The 27,134-nt window shown below is 37.7% G+C and overlaps 1 protein-coding gene across 1 annotated transcript; it reads right to left on the bottom strand.

The window, feature by feature from the left end:
* Nucleotides 1-5,459: 5,459 nt before the first annotated feature.
* LOC125239311 (mitochondrial ribosome-associated GTPase 2) lies at nt 5,460-27,134 on the bottom strand. Its single transcript, XM_048146852.1, has 8 exons — nt 26,800-27,134; nt 22,133-22,259; nt 20,775-20,902; nt 17,497-17,575; nt 13,597-13,704; nt 12,439-12,525; nt 11,723-11,868; nt 5,460-5,999 (listed from the first exon to the last, which is right to left on the bottom strand). Exons 1-8 carry the CDS (start codon nt 27,067-27,069, stop codon nt 5,835-5,837), a joined length of 1,110 nt encoding a protein of 369 aa, XP_048002809.1. The 5' UTR covers nt 27,070-27,134; the 3' UTR covers nt 5,460-5,834.

The following is a 27,134-nucleotide window of genomic DNA, read 5'->3' as shown; positions in this document are numbered from 1 at the left end:
TGTTTTATACGAGGTGCGGTCCAAAAGTTTCCGGCCTAACAAAGAAAGGGCTTACATATCTTTACAATTTTATTTTTATTTTGAAATATAGTCTTCCTCTGTCACAACGCACTTTTCAAATCTCTTTATAAGCTTCTCCATCACCTAATAAAAATAATAAAGATTTTTGTCCTCAAAATCGCCCTAAACCGCACGGGTCACTTCGTCAAACGAAGATTTTTTTTTTCTACTTCAGTCTACCTTAAGTTTTTAGAACAAATAATAATCACTTGGGGTCACGTCTCGAATATAAGGTAGGTGCCGAATATTTTTGAAGACACATTTCGTCATAGCAACCTTGTAAAATGAAGCAGCGTGAACGGGGAAATTGTCGCGGAGATGCCCTTGTGCCTCTGCTAAGTTTTTAAAGACTATTCTGCATAATCTGCTATCGTAATTGGACAAAAAATATTGCGTAGCATCTGCTATTTACCGTAGTCTACCCTTCTTTTATGTAAATCGTTAGAATTTCGTGACAACCCTAGAATACCGTAGCCTTTATCTTTTTTCGTGCATTTTGTGGCAGAGGTTGTTCTAGGCGCCTTTTCACCATGACGTTGTCACTCCATTAATTTTCTTTTGTACAGAGTATCGTCTTACATAACCATGGTTTCATCTACAGTAGCAATTGCATTCAAAAAACTCGCTACGCGGTGTCTATGCTGGTCTCAAGTTTCATGAACTCACGGTTTTTCACTCATCTCGCTGTAAGCACGATAAAAGTTTGGGCACTAACCTAGCACTAAACACCGTAAAAAAACCTACAGCCAACAGACACCTAAAGAAACTATACACCAAAAAAGTGGAATAAATGACGAACACAATGATATCCATACTTTTTTAAACTCTTCCGCCATATTTGTCGGGCCGGAGACATTTGGACCGCACCTCGTATGTGCTAAAAGGAATGAAACAGCATGATTTTAGTCATATATTTTGTAATTTTTTTGTCTATCCTAAAACAGATTGTAATATTAGTGGTGTTTTTGATAAAATAATGAAAATACTTGTACTTACATTACATGTTTTTTTTTCAAGACAGCTGCAAAAGTTCAGACCCACTTTATGAAAGAAATTAAGTTTACAGGTGGATTGTGTTGATTCAGTGAAAACTATATTAAATTTAAGGGATAAAGTATATCGTCACTACTTTTAAAAAATCTCGTATCTCACGCTGCTCCTCAAAGTTAAAACGCAGTAAGTCTATATGCATTCCATACATACTTACTACAATTTTCTTTTCATTGACAGACGAAGATACAAGTTTTTTTTTAAAGTAGTGACGATATGTTAAAAAATGGAGTTAAATATTTTTGTAAAAAAAGATTTCATTGTATGTTCCTACAGGTTAGGAGAAAATATAATGAATATTTCGAGCTTTCCATGTGTTCCTAAATTATATTTTGGGAAGGTGTTTTTTTTTCTATTTTGTGAACAATTTGTGTACATTTTCAAGCAGTGTGTCTTCTCAAGTAGTCTTGATTTTTTAAAATAAAAAAAGCTTATATTTTTAACAACTCTTTCCTTAAAAAAAGAGTCCATTTGCAATAAGAACAAATATTTGTTGAAATCTAAAGAAGCCTTTCCACTAGATATGCGCCCAGTACTGCGTACGTATCCGAATGCACAAACGCTCACGAAACGCTCGTTAATATCTATCTCTATCGCTCTTGCGTATTGGCGCGACAGAGCCAGACTACCTTTCGCGGCGTTTCGTTTTCGTTTCGCGTCGTAGAAATGCCATTCGGCTACGGGGCCTAGAAAAACAATGTACTATTTTTCATTTTCATATCTGGTGGAAAGGATCGATAAGAATCAATCATTCTTCATCTTGAATTTTTTTTTTGTATGAAAAACAACTTTTATAATATTGGTTCATTTTATTACTGCTATCTACCAAAATGTGTTATGAAAATGAACGAATATTGAGCAATAGAAAACTTAGTGTAAATTATAGTTTTTATGTCGAATAAATCGAATTTTTTTTTTGCGTACATTGTTGTTTTTTTGTAAACTTTTCTTCCCTACATAGACTTGAAGTTGTATAGAAACCATAGATTTAGAATTATTAAACTAGATTGTTTAGTTAGGTCAAAAAGTGTGTCCACATGAGAGGTAATTGTTTGGGCTGGTGTCCCTCTCGCACTTGCTGACAATGTCAACATTATTCAGTGACGTCATCACTGTCATAAATTGGGGATACCAGTCAATTTTCAAAGTTACTATTAAATCTACTAACACCCAATTGAAAGTATTTTTTAATTATACAAATCTTTGATTTACTGGCATCAAAATAATTACATTATAATTATTTTCAAATTTTTTGAAATATATCGAAACCCTAGTTTGAATATAACATTAAAATAAAATAAGAAGTTACGAGTATAAAGTCAGGTAATATACAGATAAAAATACTACTAATATGGGAACCTCATTAACACTGGCAACACGTGCGAGAGGGACACCAGCCCAAACAATGCCCTCTCATGTGGACCGTTTTCGCTAGTCTGATACGATCGACTTTCTGTTTCAGTAATAAGGTTTAATTTCGTATGGCAAAAAATGTGATTGAGCTGTCCCCTGTAAAGGTCTTTGATAGAAACTAGTTAACAGTGCTCTTAACCAAATACCGGTTTAAAAACCCAGAAACAGACCAATTTTATGAATGATTGCATGATTTTTTCAGAGTATTCTAGTCAGTCATTAAAATTAGTAAGTATATTTGTGACATTATCTGGGTAAAGGGACCTTATTGGCGATGGCGCTTACGGCGTTATGAGCGATGTTCGTGTACAAATACGACGCCGCGGGACGTAAGCGCCATCGAAAAGAACACAGTATAATAGTAAAAAATAGTACATTACGATACAAGTGCGTAAAAAAGGAAGTTTTCGCACGTGTATCGTACGACGTTTTTCAGTACAGATGACTCTCCGAAGTTTCGACCTGGCATATAATGAACCACTTCTCGCACTAGTGCGTAAAAAAAACAACATCTGTACTGAAAAGAGTACTATCGTACAGTAAGGCCAGTCCGGCTCCCCGCTGAAAGTGCCGCCCACCCCCTCTCGGTTACCTCACAGTTACCGCCTGTCAAAAACGCGAACGACTTCGACCAGTCATATCACACTCATACAAGCATAGTACGCGTTCACCTACACGAGCTTAGACAGAACGCGCCTCTTTCATATATTTGATGGCCAGTGTCCGAGGTGTGACAATAAGGTCCTTTTAACCAGATAACATTACATTTGACTAAGTTATTTTTAGTACAGTCGTCTACAAAGATATGTATCCACTTTTTCACCTTTGTAGTCGACTGTACCTACCGACGCCTACAGATCAGAATAATCTTGGTAGGTAGGTAAGGGTGCGCGCCCACGGGGGACACAGTTGCTCGGCGACTTTCGTATTTGTATGAAAAGTTGCGTCGTTTCGTGTGCGCACTTTCATACTAGGCCATGGTCGCGACAAAAAAGTCGCTGCCAACAGTTGCCCGCGCTCACTAACCTATCTTTCTGGAAAAAGACAATGAAACTACTATAAAACTAAATACGTAATTTATTTACAAGCATAACACAGGTCACAATAAGTCTTATCTAAGTTACTCTTAAGTATATCGAAGCTCTAGGCACTGGTCCCAAGTAAGCAGCGATGACCTTTCGGCTATAGAAGAGCATTTCTTTTTTTTTTGCCACTTTTATGAAGTGTGATATTTTTGAAAAAAAAAATTCTATTTCTCAAAATTACTAGCTTTTTCAATCCTAGTAGTTAAAAAAATTGTCCCATACGATTTTTCTTATTTTGTTACCATTTTCCGTACATTTTGTATGGGGTAACAAAAGAGGAAGGTAACAAAAATGTATGGAAATTCTGGGACACTTTTTGTCTCCTAGTGAGATTAGCACGCCTAACGAAGACATTTAACTGTCCGTCGGCGGAAATAATTCGTGTATAGGCGAATTTTGGCATAGTTGTAGGGAATGGTGTTCTAATCCACATACTCAAAGTACTGATGGGTAGGGGAGGAGCTAACTGGTGGAGGGGGGTGTAAAGGTCCCTTTTTTTAGTTTTTCGCGAATAACTCTTAAACTGTGGCACATAGCAAAAAATGTTCTGAAACACAAGTAATCTTCATAAAATTCTCTACAAAAAAGTCTTCTACACTTTTTATCTGGGACCAATCGTTCATGAGATATGGAAGGGAAAAGATGGACAATAAAGGAATAAACTCATTTGTTTATGAACAATACGTTTATTCTTATAGAGACGCGGGTTAAGTGCGTTTTCACATTATCCGATCCGATATCGGAAGTAGGACCGATATCCCGTACATTTAAGGCGCCGTCTTGGATTTTTGCCTTTGAAATCCTTCCGACATCCGATATCGGATCGGATAATGTGAAAACGCACTAAGGCGGGCTGCTAGTACCGGGCTTATTGAGGAGCGCTTATAGCTCATACTTTTACTACGCGCGTTGGTTTCTTTTTACGTTGCATTATAACACGTTTATGTGAAATCGTTTTTGAGTTAGAAGGGGCTCAAATGTGGCTCCAAACGGTTCGTGTAATATTACACACGGTACTGCTTGCTACTTTTGTTACTTGAACCTGGCTTGACACGCTACCGCGTCTCTATAAGAATAAACGTATTGTTCATAAACAAATGAGTTTATTCCTTTATTGTCCATCTTTTCCCTTCCATATCTCATGAACGATTAGTCCCAGATAAAAAGTGTATAAGACTTTTTTGTAGAGAATTTTATGAAGATTACTTGTGTTTCAGAACATGTTTTGCTATGTGCCACAGTTTAAGAGTTATTCGCGAAAAACTAAAAAAAGGGACCTTTACACCCCCCTCCACCAGTTAGCTCCTCCCCTACCCATCAGTACTTTGAGTATGTGGATTAGAACACCATTCCCTACAATTATGCCAAAATTCGCCTATACACGAATTATTTCCCGCGAGATAGGCTTCATTGAGTGTGCTAGATTGAAAGTACTCGTGATTCTGAGTACAATTGACCTAAAATTCCCTAAAACAATTAAAAAAATTTTATTGGCAAAAAAAAAAAGATATGCTCAGAAATGATGGTCGCTCCCGTGTAAATAAAAGAGCGAGCGATTTTATAGTCCATCGCTCGGCGAAGCAAGGCTCGGAACTGGTTTATTTTTACCGGTTAAAACCGGTTTATTTCGATTTTACTCCGAACTTTGTAAAGAACGCGAACGTTATGAGAACTTTATTTTAACCGAAATAAACTGGTTTATTCGACGAGCGGCGAGACGCCCCGGCGCCGCATATATACGTACATTCACACAGCGACTTTTTTTGTTTGGTTAGAACAGTAGGTATATTACCTATAATGCTGCGTTACCGCCATACAAAATGTATGAAAAAATGGTAACGGAATGGGAAAAAAACCTTGGGACACTTTTTTTCTCCTATTAGGATTGAAAGAGCTCGCAATTCTGAGTGGAAAACACATAAAAATTTCCAGGTCCAAAAAAAAGTGGGGTGGACAACTTTGAAAAAAAGTGCCCATCCGAGCCCTGCGGCGAAGAACTATAATTCGCTCGCGTTATCATCCCGTCTCTTTTATTTCACGGGAGTGCTGATAATTTACGCTAGTTGACGCGTGGTTGTCGCTAGATGTCACTACAAATAACTAGCATTTACTGATGTATGGAGTTACAACTCTTCCCTTACTTATTCCTCTATGCTTTTGCTGGGACCAGATCCATTTGTATGGGAGAACAGTTGTCCGCTATCTTCTATACAAAATGTATGAAATCTATAGTAATATCTCATTACTTCCGCCGTCATACATTTCTCTAACGGCGGTTAGCAACCTCTGTAGACCGAGTCCCGTTTTAGCAGAAATACCGAGGACCTCTCGTTCTTTGCTGATGGTCTCGAGAGCGGCCCGACCGGCTGGTAGGTCTATTTTATTTAACACCTAGAAACAGAAATAAAAATATACAGTATGTAAACTAACGAAAACCATTTACTGTAACCCGTAAATGTCCAGGTGATACTGAGAAACTTTTACTATGGGACCAACACCCAAAACGCGAAATAAAAATTTACTCTGCCATAGGAAATACTTACTATAAAATAAAACTACCTATGAAACTGTCAGAAGATATTTTCGTGATTTCGGGGTTGATCCCATAGTAAAAGTTTCTCAGTATCACCTGGACATTGACGGGTTACAGTAAATGGTTTTCGTTAGTTTACATACTGTATATTATAGTATACACCTAGAAATAAAAATATTAGTTATTTGTTATACAAGGGGGCAAAGTTGTATATTAATGCCGAGTGTGGAATTGAAAAACGAGCAAGTGAAAGGATTCTATAGTTGAACCACGAGCGAAGCGAGTGGTTCGAGAATAGAATCCTGAAACCGCGTATAACTACATATTAAACTGACCTCCAACGTTTCAAGGACGGCGTTGTCCCCGTGGTCTCGGAGAAGACCAACAACAACAACAACAACGCCAACAACAACAACAACGCCGTCCTTGAAACGTTGGAGGTCAGTTTAATATGTAGTTATACGCGATTAAGTCCCGATTTTAAAAATAATGATGTGTAATAATCGTGAAAGTTTAAATCAGCGTTTTAGAATCCTGAACTTGCGAGTTTTTCGACACACGAGAAGTAAAATACATTTGCACCCGAGTGTAACACAAAACTTTTCCCCTCACTATAGCGAGGAAACTACGTCTGTGATGGTTATCCATACTAATAATTATAAATGGGAAAGTAAGTGTGTCTGTTTGTTTGTCCGTCTTTCACGGCAAAACGGATGGACGGATTGACGTGATTTTTAAGGTGGCTCGCCTAGGTTACCCGAAGCTCAGGCTGCGTTAGATGGCGTTAATCTGCAAATTACCAGTCTTATTTTTTTTGTGGAGTCGTACGGGCATTTATATACTTTCAATTATGCTTCGCGAACATTTAGTATTAAAATTGACGTATTACAACAAACATTCAACTTCTCATTGTAACGTTAATCCCCTTAATGTAAATAAATTTACTATTTTACACTATTTTTAAGTACCACTCACACATACAAACAGTGTTTTTGTATTCCTTCTAGTCGATAATTTCACGCGGCGACAGCTTGTTTAAATAGCCTTGCGGTAAATACGTGCCATCGCATGATTTGCATGGAAGTACTGGGTTCGAATCCAGGACTTTTTCTCTTTTTTTTTTTTAATACTACGTCGGTGGCAAACAAGCATACGGTCCGCCTGATGGAAAGCGGTCACCGTAACCTATGGACGCCTGCAACTCGAAGTGTCGTATGCGCGTTGCCGCCCCATTAGAAACTTGTACACTCCCCTTTGCTGCGTATGCACAGCAAAAAGGAGTGTACAAGTTCAAAGGAGGGTTTGGATTGCCGACGACTCAAAGGACAATAGACGGAACAAATTAGTTCCGTAAGTCCTCCCGTCGTCAGCACCCCGCACCCTCGTTGAGCTCTGGCAGCCTTACTCACCGGCAGGAACACAACACTATGTGACACTATTTTTTGTTTTATTATTATACATAAATGTATATGTACTCGTACAGTAGTTACTGAGCGTTTTCCACAAAAAAGATTAAAAACCTTATCTTACATGGTAATAATTTTTGGGTTCGTCGAACTCAGAATTTCTAACATAATTATCCTAATCTGATATTTTAAAAAATTCCAAAAAGTATAGATAAATTAGTAAATGAAAATGCAATAGTTAACTGAGTAACGTAATGCTTTAAAAACTCAAGTGGACTTTTTTTATCTAAGGAATGATTTCGATAAAATATTATATTTAGCGAGGGTATTAAAAGTTGTGTTTTATATCTCAACTTAATAAATAGAAAATCAAAATGACAATAAAAAAATCAATATGTTCTCTAAGATAAAATTGATACCTTCGGCTCTGCATTCTTGCTCGGTCAATAAAAAAAACGAAATTTATATCCAAAAAAATACAAAAAGTTTATAGAATCCTGGGAATCGAACGCACCTTCACGGCGTGACAGACGATTGTTCCCCAACGACGCCATTACATAACACGCTGTTATCGACGAAATTGGGCTATACATATATAATTATTTAAATATAAATAATAATGTCAAATCCATACTAATATTACAAATGGGAAAGGGTGTGTGTCTGTTTGTTTGTCCGTCTTTCACGGCAAAACCGGAGCGACGAATTGACGTGATTATTTAAGGGGATTTAGTTGAAGGGATGGAGAGTGACATAGGCTACTTTTTGTCTCTTTCTTACGCGAGCGAAGCCGCGGTCAAAAGCTAGTTTATTATAAATGGGAAAAGCTGGTTACTCTATAATCTGAAGTGGAAGAATTCGTTGTTTCACCAAAGATAATGTGTGTTTGTTTGTTTGTCCGTCTTTCACGGCCAAACGGAGCGACGGATTGACATGTTTTTTAAGTGGAGATAGTTGAAGGGATGGAGAGTGACATATGCTACTTTTGTCTCTTTCTAACGCGAGCGAAGCCGCGGGCTAAAGCTAGTACAGCACGGGAAGCATGGTCGCGCGATAGACGATAAAATATCAGGCCGTCCCTGTCGCACTATTAGTAAGTGCGATTATAGGGACGGCCAGATGTTTTATCATTTATCGCGTGACCATAATTGCCTGCCTGGACCAGATTATATTGATGATAATTTGATGATAATTATTATTTGTAACCAATTAGTTAATATTGTCTTCAGTTACCGCGATAGTTACTCATGAAATAAAAACTATGAAAACGGATTAAATCGCGTATAATGAGTTTAAAATTCATCCCGATGTTTCGAACACTTTTACAGCGTTCGTGGTCAACGGGTGACTGAGGAAAAATTACAATGTGTTCGACAATGTGTAACCATTTAGTTGTTGAAGAAAAACATTCACACAACAATAACATAGGTCAACCAGCTCAGTAAATGCAATACATTACTAATACTATGCCCACACTTTGACCTATGTATAATGTATTATACCAGACGTGTAATATTTTATTTTATCAACAAAGGCATATATTATATATAGTCCTCCTCACCGATTTCGGCGATGGCGACCTCAGCAACTATGGATTACGCCTGTTATGGGCTCTAATATAGCTGGCCAGGCCGAACTTCGTCTTAAAGACTCTTTGGCAAGTGCTACAATAGAGTTGGCCAGAGGTATTGTATGTATATACGTAGGAGGGCTTCGGTCTGTCTTTGCGTTCAACAAAGGCATAATAAAGGATTGTATTGTATTTTTGTATGAAAATAAAAAGTAGGAAAGCAATATAAGGTGAAATAGCCCATAATGGACGGTGATGCCATTATGGACAAAAAAACACAAATCCTTAAAAATAAGTATCTAAAATTAGTTTCTAAAAACTGACGGCTATGTACCATAAACTAGAGTTGTAGAGCTGTTTCATTTTGAAGTTTCAATTAATTCGGTTATTTCTGAAGGATTTGGCGACAAGATAAAATTCATCAGTTTACTAAAAACAATATCAAGACGAATTCTTAGTAATGTTGCTAAGAGAGTTGAGTTCATGTATAAAATAATAAAAAAATAATACTCGGTGTAAACTTGAATGCGTTTTACTTACTGCATTAAGCATGAGATAAGGTATAAAACATACTAGTTTGTTGCTCCAAAGATATAAAGAAATGGCGTTATTTTGCGAGTGTCCATTACTGGAACCGAAAAACTGCCTACCTCCTATGATGGACAAGTAACAATTTACAAAACCAAAATTTACAAGAAACAATCCTATGTTAAAATAACTCAAACTAATTGTATTTATGGTATATAAAATTGACTCATTGAGTATCAGTTGGCTTTAAAAGTAAAATTTTAAACTTATTTCACTGTCCATAATGGGGGATCCATTACTGGAGAACTGCCGTCCATAATTGGAGAAAAAACACCTAGTTTTAATTTGTTAAGTATGAAGAAACTATTAGGAGTATCCATTCTGCAATACGCTTGAAATGTAAAAGAAGGATAGGACATTCAAAATTTAACACGCTTAGCGGTAGAATTTTTACATTTATGAGTGAAATATCAAAAACAGGCGAAAATTTTCCTTAAACTGTCCATGATTGGGTCCGTTACCTTAGTAATAGTCAAATATTCCATTTAAAAAATATATAAAAAAAAATCCAAAAACAGTTCAAATGATTAAAAAAAAACTGCGGGATGGAACTCAGAATCACCTGCTTCATAATCGGTGCATTTGACCAAGACGCCATTTCGATTTACATTAGCAGTGCCGAAATATACGATATGTATCTTTATTGACAAAATGCGTGATTATTTCTGAGTCTGCTTGAGTTAACTAAACCAATATCTTTAATAATTACTTGTCAAGAGCCAAGTGTCACTGATGACAATGTCAATAAAAAATGCGCGAAATATGACGGCTCTGTGTCTGTACACAAAATTTGGCACGCACATTTACGTAAAATTAATAAAAAATTCACATGGATTTGTCCATGATTTCTGTATGAAACAATGTATTTCATTCACTACCGCGACGACGGATAATGTATAGTAGATGTATGCGCATATTTTTATTTAGTTGTAGTGTGCGGTGACTAAATAAATGGTAGATGTTTTTTGTATGGAAAGCGAGCCACCTTAACTAAACCAATATCTTTAATAATTACTTGTCAAGAGCCAAGTGTCACTGATGACAATGTCAATTAAAAATGCGCGAAATATGACGGCTCTGTGTCTGTACACAAAATTTGGCACGCACATTTACGTAAAATTAATAAAAAATTCACATGGATTTGTCCATGATTTCTGTATGAAACAATGTATTTCATTCACTACCGCGACGACGGATAATGTATAGTAGATGTATGCGCATATTTTTATTTAGTTGTAGTGTGCGGTGACTAAATAAATGGTAGATGTTTTTTGTATGGAAAGCGAGCCACCTTAAGTGGAGATAGTTGAAGGGATGGAGAGTGACATAGGTTACTTTTTGTCTCTTTCTAACGAGGCCACGGGCAAAAGCTAGTATATAATATAAATATTATTATAAATAAATATTATAGGACATTCTTACACAGATTGACTGAGCCCCACGGTAAGCTCAAGAAGGCTTGTGTTGTGGGTACTCAGACAACGATATATATAATATATAAATACTTATATACATAGAAAACATCCGTGACTCAGAAACAAATATCTGTGCTCATCACACAAATAAATGCTCTTACCGGGATTCGAACCCGGGACCGTGGTTTAGCAGGCAGGGTCACTACCGACTGAGCCAGACCGGTCGTCGATAATACAGGGTGATTCATGAGTCGTGAGCAGGAGTGAACAGGGTACTGGGGAGGGTCACACTGAGCAACTTTCATAATGGGGCAACACTAAATTGTGATATATTTTTTTTTCTATACTATGACTTAATTGATAGTTAATCATCAATTAAGTCATAATTAGAACGTAATTGATAATTAGCTATCAATTAAGTACTTATAAATTAAGTCATGGTTAAGAAAAATAATCACAATTCAGTGTTGCCCCATTATGAAAGTTGCTCAGCGTGACCCTCCCCAGTACCCTGTTCACTCCTGCTCACGACTCATGAATCACCCTGTATAGTATAGGGTTTAGTTTTATGTTCAGATATTTTTGCCTGTATGACTACTTACTATACAACTTCTCCGGTTAGCCAACTCTGCGCTGTAGTGCGTCAGTTCATGCGTCAGATGCTCCAGCTGTTCTAAAGGGGCGTCTGTAGCGTCCAGTAGGTATATGAGCCCGCGACATCTCTCGGCGTGTTGAAGAAACTGGATACCTGGAATAAACAGAGAAATGTAACCAGACGGGTTAAGAATTTCACCACCCCCTTTCTTCCCGTGGGGGTCGTAGAAGTCGACTGTGGGATATGGGTTAAACTGTGGCGTAGGCGAGAGGCTGGCAACCTGTCACTGCAATGTCACAATTTGGATTTCTTTCAACCCCTTTTTGCCAGGAGTGGCACTGAAACTTAGTAGTCAATGTGCTCTGCCTACGACTTTATGGGATACAGGCGTGATTATACATATGTATGTTTATAACCAGTCATTGCGGAAACTTCAACCCCCCCCCCTTTTAGGGAAGTGGGGGGTTAGAAAGAGACAAGAAATAGTCTATGTCGCGTGTGAGCGCGTTTGAATATTATATATAAATTTATTACTATTCCGATTTTTTTTAGAAATTGTTCAAAACATCGATTATTCACAAAAATGACTTAAGTGCCTTCAAAAAAGGAGGCGCTTAAGCCCTTCTTGCGGTGTACGGAACCCTTGCAACGCGAGTAAATGAAATGAAATGAAATTTTTTCTCATTGAACGTCACAATTTAGTAAATTTACGAGTATGTTTACCTAAGCCATAGTTCTTGTGTGAGCCGGGAATCAAACCCGGCAGGTCCGCTATCGCTACCTGCTCGTAATCATCATAGGGGACCATACCTGGAAGAAAAAAAACAAACACTTAAGTAGAGTCTTACCACCTTAATTCATAAAATAAATGTACACTAAAGTTATCACGCCGATAAAGTTCGTATGTCCCTTTCCTACGTATAGGTGTGATAGAAAGGGACATAAACGAACTTTATCGGCTTCATAACTATAGTGAGGCTGATAACTTTGGATTTCCCCAAATCTGTCAAATTTTGAAAAAACCCCCAACTGCGATATAGTAGACCGATTTTCATGAAACGTGGCTAAGAACACTCCCGACTAACTCAGCTTTCAGACAAAAAAAACTAAATCTAAATCGGTTCATCCGTTCGGGAGCTACGATGCCACAGACAGACACAAACAGACAGACAGGCAGACAGACACCCCTCCGTTTTTGCGCCGGGGGTTAAAAATGGCAGTCTGTCATTTATACTTTTTGAAGGAAACTATTTGGTTAGGCTACTTTGTTGCATCAAAGAAATAAGTAAATAATGCCGCGATATTCCGCTAGATGCCACTTTAATCAACTATTTTTTCTTCTCCTTCTTGGGATACTAAGGTATCAGTGGACGGTCTGCAGCATATTTTTCTTATATGCTATCGTCGGACGGTCAAGTAGATATGTATGTTTAAGTAAAAGTCATAGAGGAATAAGTAAGGAAAGAGTTGTAACTCCATACATCAGTAAATGTGAGTTATTTGTAGTGACATCTAGCGTCAATCACGCGACAAATAGCGTAAATTATCAGTACTGCTACTTGTCAATAGATGTCGCGACGAACGAAAAATCTAATGCTCAACAATTTTTAACTAATATTACAAATTTTACAATAGTATTAATCGGTATTCTTTTTTTTCAATTCCTTCTGCTTGTAATATAAGTTGTAAACTGTTTTAATATTACATTTTTGGCAGACGCGACACTGTTGGCACCTAGTGTAGAGTAGTGGTACTGATAATTTACGATATTTGACGCGTGTTTGACGCTAGATGTCACTACAAATAACTTGCATTTACTGATGTATGCAGTTACAATTCTTCCCTTACTTATTCCTCTATGGTAAAAATGGAATAGCTTACCAATGTGAGGTCTCAGTGTTGTGAAAGGGTAGGGTGCGACGGTGGGCCGCGCGCGCGTCAACGCGCGAAGCAGTGTACTTTTACCAGCGTTAGGGAACCCTAATAAACCTGCAAACATTATACATATTGAATTACATTATTTTACAGTCATGAAAAATATGTTTTAATTTTTGATCAGCAGAGACGTCTGCACCACAGAACTTAATTTAGATAGAAGAAACAAATTCATATATTTGTATAGGGGCCGAGCGTGTCAAATTTTGTACTGAAGTTGATTCTTGCCTGTAATTTTAAATATGTCTCAGGCTCTTGATTGTTCATAATTTTTGTGTTGTTGCAATTGAATATCACGTAACGAGGCATTTTTTATGTTTTGGTTGACTTCAACTTACAAAAATTGACGCCCGAAAGCTGCAAGCTGCGAGTAAAGACGGACAACTCAGTGGATTTCACTGAGTTCATTTGACACGCTAAGTATATACGTTTGCTTGATCTATGGTATATATGACATCTGTGGTCTGCACCATAGATTAAATATAAGAAGATCATACTATCACATACATTAAAATGCGACCTCCTAAGAACGCGCATACACTACACCACATATAGATGGCGCCACAAAAAAAATGTCTTGTAGCTTTAGTTTATACCTGTAGATGGCGTTAAGTGTCACTTTTGACATACATTTATGGCTCGAAAGTGACACTTAACGCCAATCTACAAATAATCGATGGCAACAAGGCATTTTTCTGTGGCGCCATCTGTGTGGTATAGTGTATGCGCGTTCTTAGGAGGTCGCATTTTAATGTATGGGATGGTATGATATTCTTATATTTAATATATGTCTGCACACAGATGTCATATATAAGGTCCTAATTTATTAGTTGCAGATATTTTAACACATTATACTTTACATTAAAATAATTAACTTTAAATATGAATTAAGAAATCTTTTCATGTAACTTTTTTGATTTCATTTTCCTAACAAAAAAATTAATTATAATTTCGTCTAAAAAAAATCATCATGTGCATTATCACATGTCACAATAACACTGTCTGTCATGTCAACAATTGTTTGTTGTAAATGTCGTAAAGGTTCGGCGGGAAAACTGCACATGTCATTGAAGTGGCCAGTTACAGTTAAGTGGTACGTAAAAGAGGTACTAGAATCTGTTCAATGAGTTTTCATTTAATAATCACATAAACAGGGTGTTTTTACGTAGCAAATTTGTTTTTCCGTTTTCTCCAAAAAAACATCGTAAAAGCTATAATGTTTCACGGTTTAATATACTCCAGAGACCGAGTACTATCAGCTGTAAAAATATCTGCATCTAATAAATTAGGACCTTATATACATAGCATACAAGCATACGTATCTACTTAGCGTGTCAAATGAACTAAATAAAATCCACTGAGTTGTCCGTCTTTAATCGCTGCTTTCGGGCGTCATTTTTTGTATGTTGAAGTCATCGAGTACATACCCTAATAGAGTAGAAATGTTATTTAATTTGTTCGAGAACGATTCCGCCAACTCGCAGCTACTCATATCCCCTCTCACTGCGCTCCCATTGGCTGATACAAGGTCAAGTGATAGGTGCTAGGGATGAGGTAGTGCGTAAGTAAGGTTTATCGATAACGATATTTTAACCCCTTACGCGCTTTATGCACCACCGTCTATGCAAGCCCCAAAAGTCCGTAACATTACATGCACATACGGTGGAGCAAAAATCTGTTACATAAAACACGGTATACAAAAAGGGAAAACTATTTCTTGGAAGTAAAAGTGGTATAATAATCAGATTATAATTATTTTAAGTAAAAATCATGAAATTTTCCAATCCCTAATTATGTATCTTCGATTTTTTCAAGTTGTGTGTTTTTATTTCGATTTAAATAGCAATTTATTATTTTACAAATTACTTCAACGTGATATTTAAATTATTACATATATCAGATAGAGATTTTACGAAATCGTGTCACCTGAATATACCCAAAACATATAAGAATTAGGTACCTAATACATCAGTACATATAATCAATCAAGCTTAACATAATCGATAATATACAATTATTCGACATAAACCATTAATTTAATGCAAACATAAGTGCAAGATAACTTTCTCGTTTGTTTATCTAAATAGAGTGTGATCATTATGTAGTAGGTACACACAATAATATTCCTTACTCATTACTTAAATATCGATACACCACTTGATGCTATAAATTAAGCATGTACAACACTAGTGCAGACTGGAAAGAGATGGTGTGATGTGAATTGAGTTACGTGGAAGCAAGAGATAACGACATACGTCTATCCTGCGTCATCACCTTTCACTTTTGTTGTCCAGTTTAACTTGATCTCCGGACAAAATTTAATATAAAGTAGTTTATAATTTAAAATCGTAACTTACCGATGAAAAGTTATTCCTTATGTTTTAAAGTCAGATGTTTTGCTGTTTTTTCTACGAAACTGAATAGAAAAGCACGCCATTATAATAATAGTAAAACAAACTATAATTTATTTCGTAATTCGCAGAGACGTACGCACGGATCCAATACTGGTTTTGTACTGTTTTATTGAGAGCGAGCGCCAACATTTATAAGTGACAAATCACATATCCGTTGCGCAGACGGACAGCCCCATATTACCACTCTATTGGGATATGTCCTCGATGGTTGAAGTCAACAAATACATTAAAAATGCCTCGTTACGTGTTATTTAATTACAACCGCACAAAAATTATGAACACTCAAGGGCCTGAGACATATTTAAAATCACAGGCAAGTAACAACTTCAGTACAAAATCTGACACGCTCGGCCGCCATACAAATAGATAAACTTGTTTCTTCTATCCAAATCTCAAATCACGGTGTAAATCAGTAAGCACGGTGTTTTCAATCAAAGGAAATAGTAAATCCGATGTACTTAAGATATGTTTAGGAAACTCAACGATAGAGGGCGTGAAAAATAATTATATGCCGTAGTGCGTTGTTCGCTAGATGTCACTGTTACCCCGCAAACTGGCTAACGACATTCTATGGTTAATTATATTTAATTAAATTGTAATAGTTATTTGTTATACAAGGGGGCAAAGTTGTATTTTAACGACGAGTGTGGAATTGAAAAACGAGCAAGTGAAAGGATATAGAATCCTGAACTTGCGAGTTTTTTAACACACGAGAAGTAAAATACATTTGCACCCGAGTGTAATACAAAACTTTTCCCCTCATTTTAGCGAGGAAACTACAACGCAAAAAATGCGTTTATCACTGCTTCCAGTAGGTCCACAGGTGGTAAATCATCTTTATTACAGATTCACCTACTTTTAATAATTTTAGAACAAAACGGGACTTAATCGCGTAAACACTTACATTTATATTAGGCCCGACGTTTCGAACATCACATTATGTTCGTGGTCACGGGTAGACTCGGGTAAATTATGAGTGCAAATCGTGTTAGTCTAAATCAATATATTTCACCTACTTTTATCAATTTTAAAGCAGATAATTTGACTCTATTCAAGGTCAAATTACTTTACCCACTAGTGGATAAAATGCGTTTTTACCCGCTGGTATCAAAGGTTTCACACGTGTTTCCGAGCTAGTGAGGGGAAAAATTTATTATTATCATCTTTTTTGGGAAGTCCGCGTAGAAATAGTTATTTATGTGACTGGTTGGTGAATGATTACATCAAACCTATTAAAAATTCCGCCATAAATATGCGGCGATCCATGTTTAAAGGGTCCTCATTCTTTATATGCTTTAAGGAACCTTTAGGTAGTAGGAAAGTCACATGAAAAGTTGTTGTAACTTAATAATAGATGGCGCTGCATTCGAAAATCTTGACTGATAACTCTATACCATACTATTCAATATACTCTATGGCAGTAAGTACCAACCTATATGCGCCATAGAGCGCACTTCGAGCGTATAAACATTGGTCTCTCCAATAGCGCCGATCTCTGCTATATCCGGTGCCTGGAAAAGACAATAAATAAATAAATATCGAGGGAACCCTTACACAGATCAACCTAGCCCCAAACCAAAGAGGATCGAGTATTAAAGAGAGTTACTGTCAAAGTAAAATGTGTAATCACAGTGCATAGACTGCCATCTCTCGACACAGGCTTAAAACTTTTGAACCTCAGTTTTGACAATTTGGCCCATATTCTGAGCTTGATATGTTTTAAAATGTCAAATATTAATATTAGCGCCATCTAGCCGAGCGTACCCCAAAGATGTATCGCCATCTAGCTCACCGTACCTTTTTCTGTATGGTTTTGGGGTACGTTTTTTTCTTAGACTTTATCTGTCTATACGAAGTTATATAGGTCTTTGCCCCAAACTAAGCAAAGCTTGTACTATTGGCTTCGTGCGAAGTGCATGGAGGGGGTAAGCAAAGCGATCGCAGTGCTTACGGTGGTCAAAATCGACACTGATTGTGGTTGTCATCTATCAAAACTCATAAAATATAATACAATGTGGTGTAATGTTTGATATGGGGTATCAATGTTGTTTCGTTGTTAATTGTAAAAATAATGGCATAAATAGTCGTTGCACGTTCTATGCGTTTCTTAGAGCACACTGGAAATTGGATCAAAGAACTAAATGGCTACGGTGAAAAGAAAACGTAAGTGACATGTCAAAACAAAACATTATAATAAATTATATTTAAGCTTTGTTTACCTAATATTGTTCAATACGCTGTTAGTATTTTTCCTACCGTAAAAGATTATGCTTAAAGATTCAGGCCTAGCCTGGGAATAGGCCCGTGTCGAATATTTCTGCGGCCGCGGACATGACTAGGTACTTACGTTTAGATTTGTTTTATATGGCATTAACGGGACGGAGGTTTAGCGAATACCATATCACTAGCTCGAAGAACTTGTACCATTACTCCTATGTTCTTCAAGATTCCTTATATGCCCTGCCAGCACCAATTTATTGACTCTTTCTGTAGTCTGGGGTTGGAAGTTTATACCGTGAGTAATGACTTTGGAAACTGATTTTTGGTATTATATCCATGTCTTTATAATCTATCTACCTAAATTACACTTGAAATAATAGCTCTTGTTATTCGATTTATTTAAAATTAACGAAAAATCGTTAAAATGTAATGTTTGTTTACATGTCAGTTTTTGACATTTTCCACTTCAGGTTCACATGGTAGTGGGCGTAATTGTCGTGCACGTAGCCAATAGGTGCTAGGCGACGATATACATCCATACTAATATTATAAATGGGAAAGTGTGTGTCTGTTTGTTTGTCCGTCTTTCACGGCAAAAAGGTGCGACGAGTTCACGTGATTTTTTAAGTGGAGATAGTTGAAGGGATGGAGAGTGACATAGGCTACTTTTTGTCTCTTTCTAACGCGAGCGAAGCCGCAGGCGAAAGCCAGTACATATATACATAAATACATACTTACTCGTATATACCTAGAAAACATCCATTACTCAGGAACAAATATCTGTCCTCATCACACAAATAAATGCCCTTGCCGGGATTCGAACCCAGGACCGCGGCTTAGCAGGCAGGGTCACTACCGACTACGCCAGACCGGTCGCCGCTTTTCCGCACGTATAATATCGTCACTGCTTCGAAAAAATCTCGTATCTCACTGTTCCTCAAAGTTAATACTCAGTAAGTCTACATAATGTCTATGAATTCCATACAATACCATATTAAGTTATTTGTAGTGACATCTAGCGTCAATCACGCGTCAAAAGCGTAACTTATTAGTATCACTACTCGACACTAGGTGCCAACAGTGTCGCGTCTGCCAAAAATGTAATATTAAAACAGTTTACAATTTATATTACAAGCAGAAGGAATTGAAAACAGAGTACTGATTAATACTATTGCAATATTAGCTAAAAATTGTTGAGCATTTGACTTTTTGTTCGTCGCGACATCTATTGACAAGTAGCAGTACTGATAATTCACGCTAGTTGACGCGTGGATTACGCTATATGTCACTACAAATAATTTGCACTTACCGATGTACGGAGTTACAACTCATTCCTCACTTATGCCTTTATGATACATACTTACTACATTTTTTTTTCATTGACAGAAGAAAGAAGTTTTTTTTCAAAGTAGCGACAATATACCATTTTGTTAATTTTTAGATACATACTATCGACACAGTATAATAAAGAGTACTATCGTACAGTATGGCCACTCCCGCTCCCCGCTGAAAGTGCCGCCCACCCCCTCTCGGTTACCTCACAGTTCAGCCTGTCAAAAACGCGAACAGTCGACCTGTCATATTTCACTCATACATAGTACGCGTTCACCTACACGAGCTTAGACTGTGTGCTAGGAACGCGCCACCTTCATATATTTGATCGCCAGTGTCCGAGGTGTGGTATCGAGATGTACAGTCAACCAATTGGAACCCTAGGCCACTGTAGAACTATGTCACAGTGACGTTACAAATCAGATTGTAAGAAATCTCTTACTGCTTGTCATTTTGACATGGTCGCATAGTGGAGGTTCCAATAGGCTACTCGACCCTTTTTTAGAGTTTATTATTTACTGTCCAATTAACCGAAAAAAAATATCATACATACAATCACGCCTGTATCCCATAAAGGGGTAGGCAGAACACATGAAACTACTAAAGCTTCAGTGCCACTCTTGGCAAATAAGGGGTTGAAAGAAAACGAAACTGTGACATTGCAGTGACAGGTTGCCAGCCTCTCGCCTAAGCCACAATTTAACCCATATCCCATAGTCGCCTTCTACGACACCCACGGGAAGAAAGGGGGTGGTGAAATTCTTAACCCGTCACCACACAGGCCATAAAATATAATATTTTACGTAATCAAGCAAAAACAACATCAGTCATGTCATCTATAGATTTTCTGTGAATGAAGTCGTTCAGTGCGAAAACAACACTTTCTGACACTTTAAGTACGAGCTGTACGAGGCATAAAGGTCATTATGTCAGTGATTGATTTGACATGAATTCTATGACGTCACTACACGGCCGTCAGCGTTTTCGGTGGCCAAAATTTAAAAAAAAGACTCACATTGAATTAAAAATACGTAGTCACCGTACACATTTAATACCCAAAATCATTAAATATTGGTTTCTTATGTCAAATATTACAGAAGACAATCAATTATTGTGCCAAATTAGATATGAGTCTAGTAATCTATTGGTTGACTATACCTGGGCAGTGTCTGTGAGAAAGAACTTGTTCCCCCGGCCGCCAGCGCCGCCGCGCGACGCCACAAACAGGGTGCCTTCAGCGCTCAGGTCTCCCACCACGGTCCCAGTCTCGTCACGGACTATTGTCCCTGTAACATAAGATTTAATCCATACTAATATTATAAATGGGAAAGTGTGTGTGTCTGTTTGTCCGTCTTTCACGGCAAGACGGAGCGACAGATGTGAAATCTAAGTAGAGATAGTTGAAGGGATGGAGAGTGACATAGGCTACTTTTTGTCTCTTTCTAACGCGAGCGAAGCCGCTTGAAAAAGCTAGTAAATAATACTAGGAAGTTATAGTGTAATAACATAACTCAGTAACATTAAGAGTTAAGACACTAGTTTCTTAGAGAAATTAATTGTAACACCTAAGGAACCTTCGTTTAAAGTTAACAGAATCAATATGAAATTGTTTTTTTAACTACGCATTTCAGAGGGCAAATATTTTTTTTTTCTATGCTTATAACTCTGAAAGTACACAGATCAACTTAGCCCCAAACTAAGCAAAGCTTGTACTATGGGTGCTAAGCGACGATATACATACTTAAATAGATAAATACATACTTATATACATAGAAAACATCCATGATTCAGGAACAAATATCTGTGCTCACCACACAAATAAATGCCCTTACCGGGATTCGAACCTGGGACCGTGGCTCAGCAGGCAGGGTCACTACCGACTGAGCCAGACCGGTCGTCAAGCTTCATATCACTACAAATAACTCGCATTTACTGATGTCTGGAGTTACAACTCTTTCATAATTCATAATTCAATATAATAAGGTGTTACAGGTATTTATAAGTAAGCAATTAATGACACCCTGTTAGGGACCGTCCACACTCAAGAGACGCATGTCCGCCGACGCGCAAGGGACGTCGCTTGGCGCGCGCCGCGCCGCCTGGGGACGCGTCTTACGTCCTTCCTATACAACATGTACTGAGGAGATGTTTTTTAAATTACATTCAGGCGGCGTGGCGCCGACGTCCGTTCCGCGTCGGCGGACATGCGTCTCTTGAGTGTGGACGATCCCTTACGGCACACAATATTTATTATATCTAACAGAACTCATGAATGTTAAAAATAAAATCTAATCATTGCAATAATAAAATTTTAAAATTCAGTATAAAATATTAGGTACATAACATTCCGTGCATACGTTTTGAATATTGAATTAACAATAAACTTCGTGCAATCATATTTATAAATTGTAACACTTTCCTTAGTTATTCCTCTATGATTTTAACGGAACAATAAAAACACGGTGTATAGGACTACAGTAGAATAAGGGAACATACATAAATAAATAAAATGTTACCAAGTGGAACAGGCACCACGACATGCGAAGCGTTCTTCCCGTTCCGGTCCTTATTGTCTCCTCTCCCTCCATGCAGCGCTATCGTCACCGCCTTCACATGGTTCAAACTCTTCACCGTATGGGTGGCCTGAAAGCAGACACCAGTCCTCAAATTGGACCAGATTTATTGGAAACAGATGTACTGTCTGTAGGTAGTGTATCTAATAGCAGGGGCGGCTCACTCCGCGATTCTATCGCCGCGCTACAAGTACATCCTGGCGGCCGCGAGTTCGCGGCCTAATCAGGGGTGGCGCGCGTTCTCACGGAACGCACGTTCGTACTTTCCGTTGTTACTTTACGTCGCAAATACTTTTTTAAGGTTCATAAGGGATGTCCGCGTGTGGAATGGCTAATATTGCTTAGTTAAATAGCCATCATGAATAAAATAGGACAATCTTACACAGATCTACTATTGATTGTCTCACGGAAAAGTTCAATAAGGCTTGCGATGTTAGGGACTTAGACAAAAATATATGAATACTGTATTATATACCTAGAGAGTACCCAAAACTTGACTATAATAGTATAACATTTTATCTGAGTATTCCTTTTAATCCATAGGCAACCCTATCGTCCGGCGCTGCGCACGTGCGGCTCGTTTCTTTGTTATAATTTTGTAGGCAATTAAAAAGGCGGCATTTTGTGAACATCAAAGCAGTGGGCCTTCTGTACTTGTACTATTATATATTCTGTGCTAATAGGTAGATTGTAATTTTTAGGGTTCCGTAGTCAACTAGGAACCCTTATAGTTTCGCCATGTCTGTCTGTCCGTCCGTCCGTCCGTCCGTCCGCGGATAATCTCAGTAACCGTAAGCACTAGAAAGCTGAAATTTGGTACTAATATGTATATCAATCACGCCAACAAAGTGCAAAAATAAAAAATGGAAAAAAATGTTTTATTAGGGTACCCCCCCTACATGTAAAGTGGGGGCTGATATTGTTTTTCATTCCAACCCCAACGTGTGATATATTGTTGGATAGGTATTTAAAAATAAATAAGGGTTTACTAAGATCGTTTTTCGATAATATTAATATTTTCGGAAATAATCGCTCCTAAAGGAAAAAAAAGTGCGTCCCCCCCCCTCTAACTTTTGAACCATATGTTTAAAAAATATGAAAAAAATCACAAAAGTAGAACTTTATAAAGACTTTCTAGGAAAATTGTTTTGAACTTGATAGGTTCAGTAGTTTTTGAGAAAAATACGAAAAACTACGGAACCCTACACTGAGCGTGGCCCGACACGCTCTTGGCCGGTTTTTTAGATAAGATGGAGCGCATCGCCAACAAACTGTTTCAGTTTGGCGAAACTTTAATGATAATAATAAAACTACCGTGAGACACTGACATATTAAACATGTAAAATCGGGTAACTCACGTAAAATTGTCGAAGGTCGCTCGACATGTATCGCTCCGTAACGAGGAGCATTTTCATTGAGCACGCACGATGCCGATGGTATCCCGACGCAGACTGCGGGCCGCAGCTCGCTGCGACCGTTGGCTCGGCGCGGGTTTACGTGGGTTACCCGATTTTATATGTTTAATAAACTTTAATGATAAGCTTGTGTACATTGTCTTTTTTGTTAAAAAAAAAAAACACTATGTACCACTTAAAACTACTAGACAAAACATAAGAAAGTTAGGGACATGCATAAGTGAAAATTTTCCACTGTTGTTTTGCGAATAAACTAATTTTTCGTGATGTTATATTTATTTTTCTGCCTCCTGGCTGGAAAACATAAAATTTCAGGCCAGTGCATTAACTGAGCTACAGATGTAATGCGAAAAGATTTGCCTTGGTATTGTCACAGTATAATAAAAAGTACTAATTTGTACAGTATGGCCACTCCCGCTCCCCGCTGAAAGTGCCGCCCACCCCCTTTCGGTTACCTCACAGTTACCGCCTGTCAAAAACGCGAACAGTCGACCTGTCATATCACACTCATACAAGCATAGTACGCGTTCACCTACACGAGCTTAGACTGTGTGCTAGGAATGCAACTCTGTCATATATTGGAACGCTAGTGTCCGAGGTGTGGTATTGTTACGGAAACGTACGAATGTGTCATGCTATTTATATGCAAGATGTACTGACATTGACTGAACTAACATGAAAAATGCGATCGTTTCCGGAAAAATACGAAGAAAACCGTTTTCGGACTACATCTGTACTTTATTCTTCTCAAATAGTAAATAAATAAATAAATAAAATAGCCTTTATTTCAGACGTTTTGTTACATTTCATTTTGTTGTTGACATTCATAATATATTATATTACCTAGTTTTTGTCTGTATGCCTTTTGTAGGCAAAGGCCTCCCCTAACTCCTTCCATTTGTCTCTGTCTTTTGTTATTGTAGTCCAGGAACTTCCTGCTGCACGCTTTATCTCATCTTCCCATCTTCTTGGCCTGCCACGTTTCCTCTTTTTGTATTTAGTGAACCAGTACATTATCGTTTTAGACCACTTTTCTTTCCCTCTTATTGTGTGACCTGCCCATTGCCATTTTAACTTTTTAATTGTTGTAGTAATGTCTTTTGTTTTAGTACATTTCTTTATATCTATGTTTCTAACTTTATCGGCTAACCGCTTTCCCATCATGCTTCTCTCCATAGCGTTTTGACATATCTCTAGCTTTTTGTAGTGGGATTTGTTTAGTGCCCATGTTTGGCAACCATAAGTTAGGACAGGAAGTATACAGGTATCGAACAGTTTCCTTTTTATGGTCATACTCATTTCTTTATTTTTCATAACTTCTTTTAAGTTCCAATATTGCTTCCACCCGTTTCCAATACGCCTGTCTAGTTCTTTCGTAGTCAAGTCGTGTGGGGATATAATTTGGCCTAGATATAAGTATTCATTTACATACTCGATCATGTTGTTGTTGACGTAAATGGGTTCTTTGTCTTTTCCATTGGTCATGGCTTTGGTCTTCAGGGTGTTCATACATAGCCCTACTTTCTGGCTTTCTGTATCTAGGTCACATATCATTTCGTTTAGTCTGGTTTTAGATGGTGAGATTAATATGAGATCGTCTGCAAATCTTAAATGCGAGAGGTTTTCGCCATTGATTGATAATCCGCATTCCTCCCAATTTAATTTACGGAATACCTCTTCTAAGACAGCCGTAAAGAGTTTTGGTGACACTGGATCGCCTTGACGGACTCCTCTTCCTATTTTAATTTCTTCACCTTCTCTGTCCAACTTAATTTTGGCCTTGCTATTTTCATAGATGTTTTTTAGGATTCTGATGTACTTGATTTCAACTCCTTGATTTATTAGGGCTTGCCAGATTTTGTCGTGTTCAAGAGAGTCGAAGGCTTTGCTATAATCCACAAAACAGCAGTGTAGCGTGATATTGAATTCCTTCGCTTTTTCAAAGAGTTGTTTAACTACATGTATATGGTCCAGGGTTGAATATCCGCTCCTAAATCCTGCTTGTTCCCTCGGTTGGCTTTCATCTAGGATCTTGGTCATTCTATTAAGGATAATTTTAGCGAAGATTTTGTATATATTTGACATCAAGCTAATAGGGCGGTAGTTGTTAATGTTGTTTTTGTCGCCTTTTTTGTGCAATAGTATGATTGTCGAAGTAGTCCATTGATTAGGGATTATCTCTCTTTGTAGCACATCATTGAATATGGTGGTGAGAGGTGGTACAAGGATTTCTATGTTAGCAGTCAGGAATTCGTTACTAATACCATCCGCTCCGGGTGCCTTATCTCTTTTTTGTGTTTTTATTGCTTTTTCCACTTCTTCAGGTAATATATTTGGAACCACGCTTTCACCTGTTGTGTCTGTCGGGTGATTGTTATCCTTCTTTGTGTATAGATCTCTGAAGAAAGTGGTCGCTATAGAGATAATCTCTGGACGACTGGTTTTGCATTTTCCTGTTTTATCTGAGATATTGGGTATCCAGTCTATTTTTTCCAATAACTGTTTTTTCGCTTTTTTAGTCCCGCCTGTTCTTTGAATGCAATTTTCCAAAAGTGCCAGCCTGTGTCTTTGTCTGTCTCAAATAGTAGCGGTTTTAAATTTTACTTAAATTAAAAGTTTTACAGCTCTATGTGGTATTGTGGTATATTTGGAAATTTAGTGCTTTGCTACTGAATAACAAAACAAAGAATTCCTTGAGGGTCTTCATAGAATTTGAGATCTATCTGTATCACGAGAGGACAGAGCGGAGGTAAGCGAAATTCAATTTAATATCAGCGCTGCCTAGAAAATACCAATGCTCGGAACCGGTTTCTTTTTTACCGGTTAAAACTGGTTTATTTCGCTTTTACTCCGAACTTTGTAAAGAACGCGAACGTTATGAGAACTTTATTTTAACCAAAATAAACCAGTTTATTCGACGAGCGGCGAAACGCACCGGCGCCGCGTAAATACCTACGTTCACGCAGCAACTTTTTCGTTTGGTCAGAACAGTATTACATATCCATGCTGCGGAATAAACCGGTTTATTTTGTTCTAAACCGGTTAATCGAACGAAACCTTTATGAAAGCGTTCCCCTAAACACCGGTTTAAAAATAGCGGTTTTTCGAGCGAAAACGAAATTTAAAGGTTTTGCCGCAAGTACATGATAACGGTTTAAAAATTTAACCGATATCCGAGCCCTAGAAAATACTAACCTGAAAAATAACATGTCCTCCATGACCGCCGTCCCCGCCGTCCGGTCCGGCGTGCTCCTTACACCAAGCACTTAGAAATGATATACACCCGTTCCCCCCATTCCCACCCACAGTCCTAATTCTGAAGGAATCGACGTAGAACTGCACAGTGTTTCTTGTAGACTTCGCTTTCAAACTTCGCAATGCTTTGGGGATGAACTCTTGAGAAAACAATCTTTGTGGAGTTTTAGCCGTTATTTGTAGAGTTCTCAGCAAGTTTATAAGCCTCATTTTTAAGTTTATTTAATAATTTAAAGCAATTTTTGTTTGTTTTGAGGTTATGTCATTGTTTTTTT

This window comes from Leguminivora glycinivorella, chromosome 25 (genome assembly GCF_023078275.1).
Source record: "Leguminivora glycinivorella isolate SPB_JAAS2020 chromosome 25, LegGlyc_1.1, whole genome shotgun sequence".
Taxonomy (NCBI): domain Eukaryota; kingdom Metazoa; phylum Arthropoda; class Insecta; order Lepidoptera; family Tortricidae; genus Leguminivora; species Leguminivora glycinivorella.
Note: the sequence above shows the minus strand (reverse complement) of the source record. Positions and strands in the feature narration are given on the sequence as shown.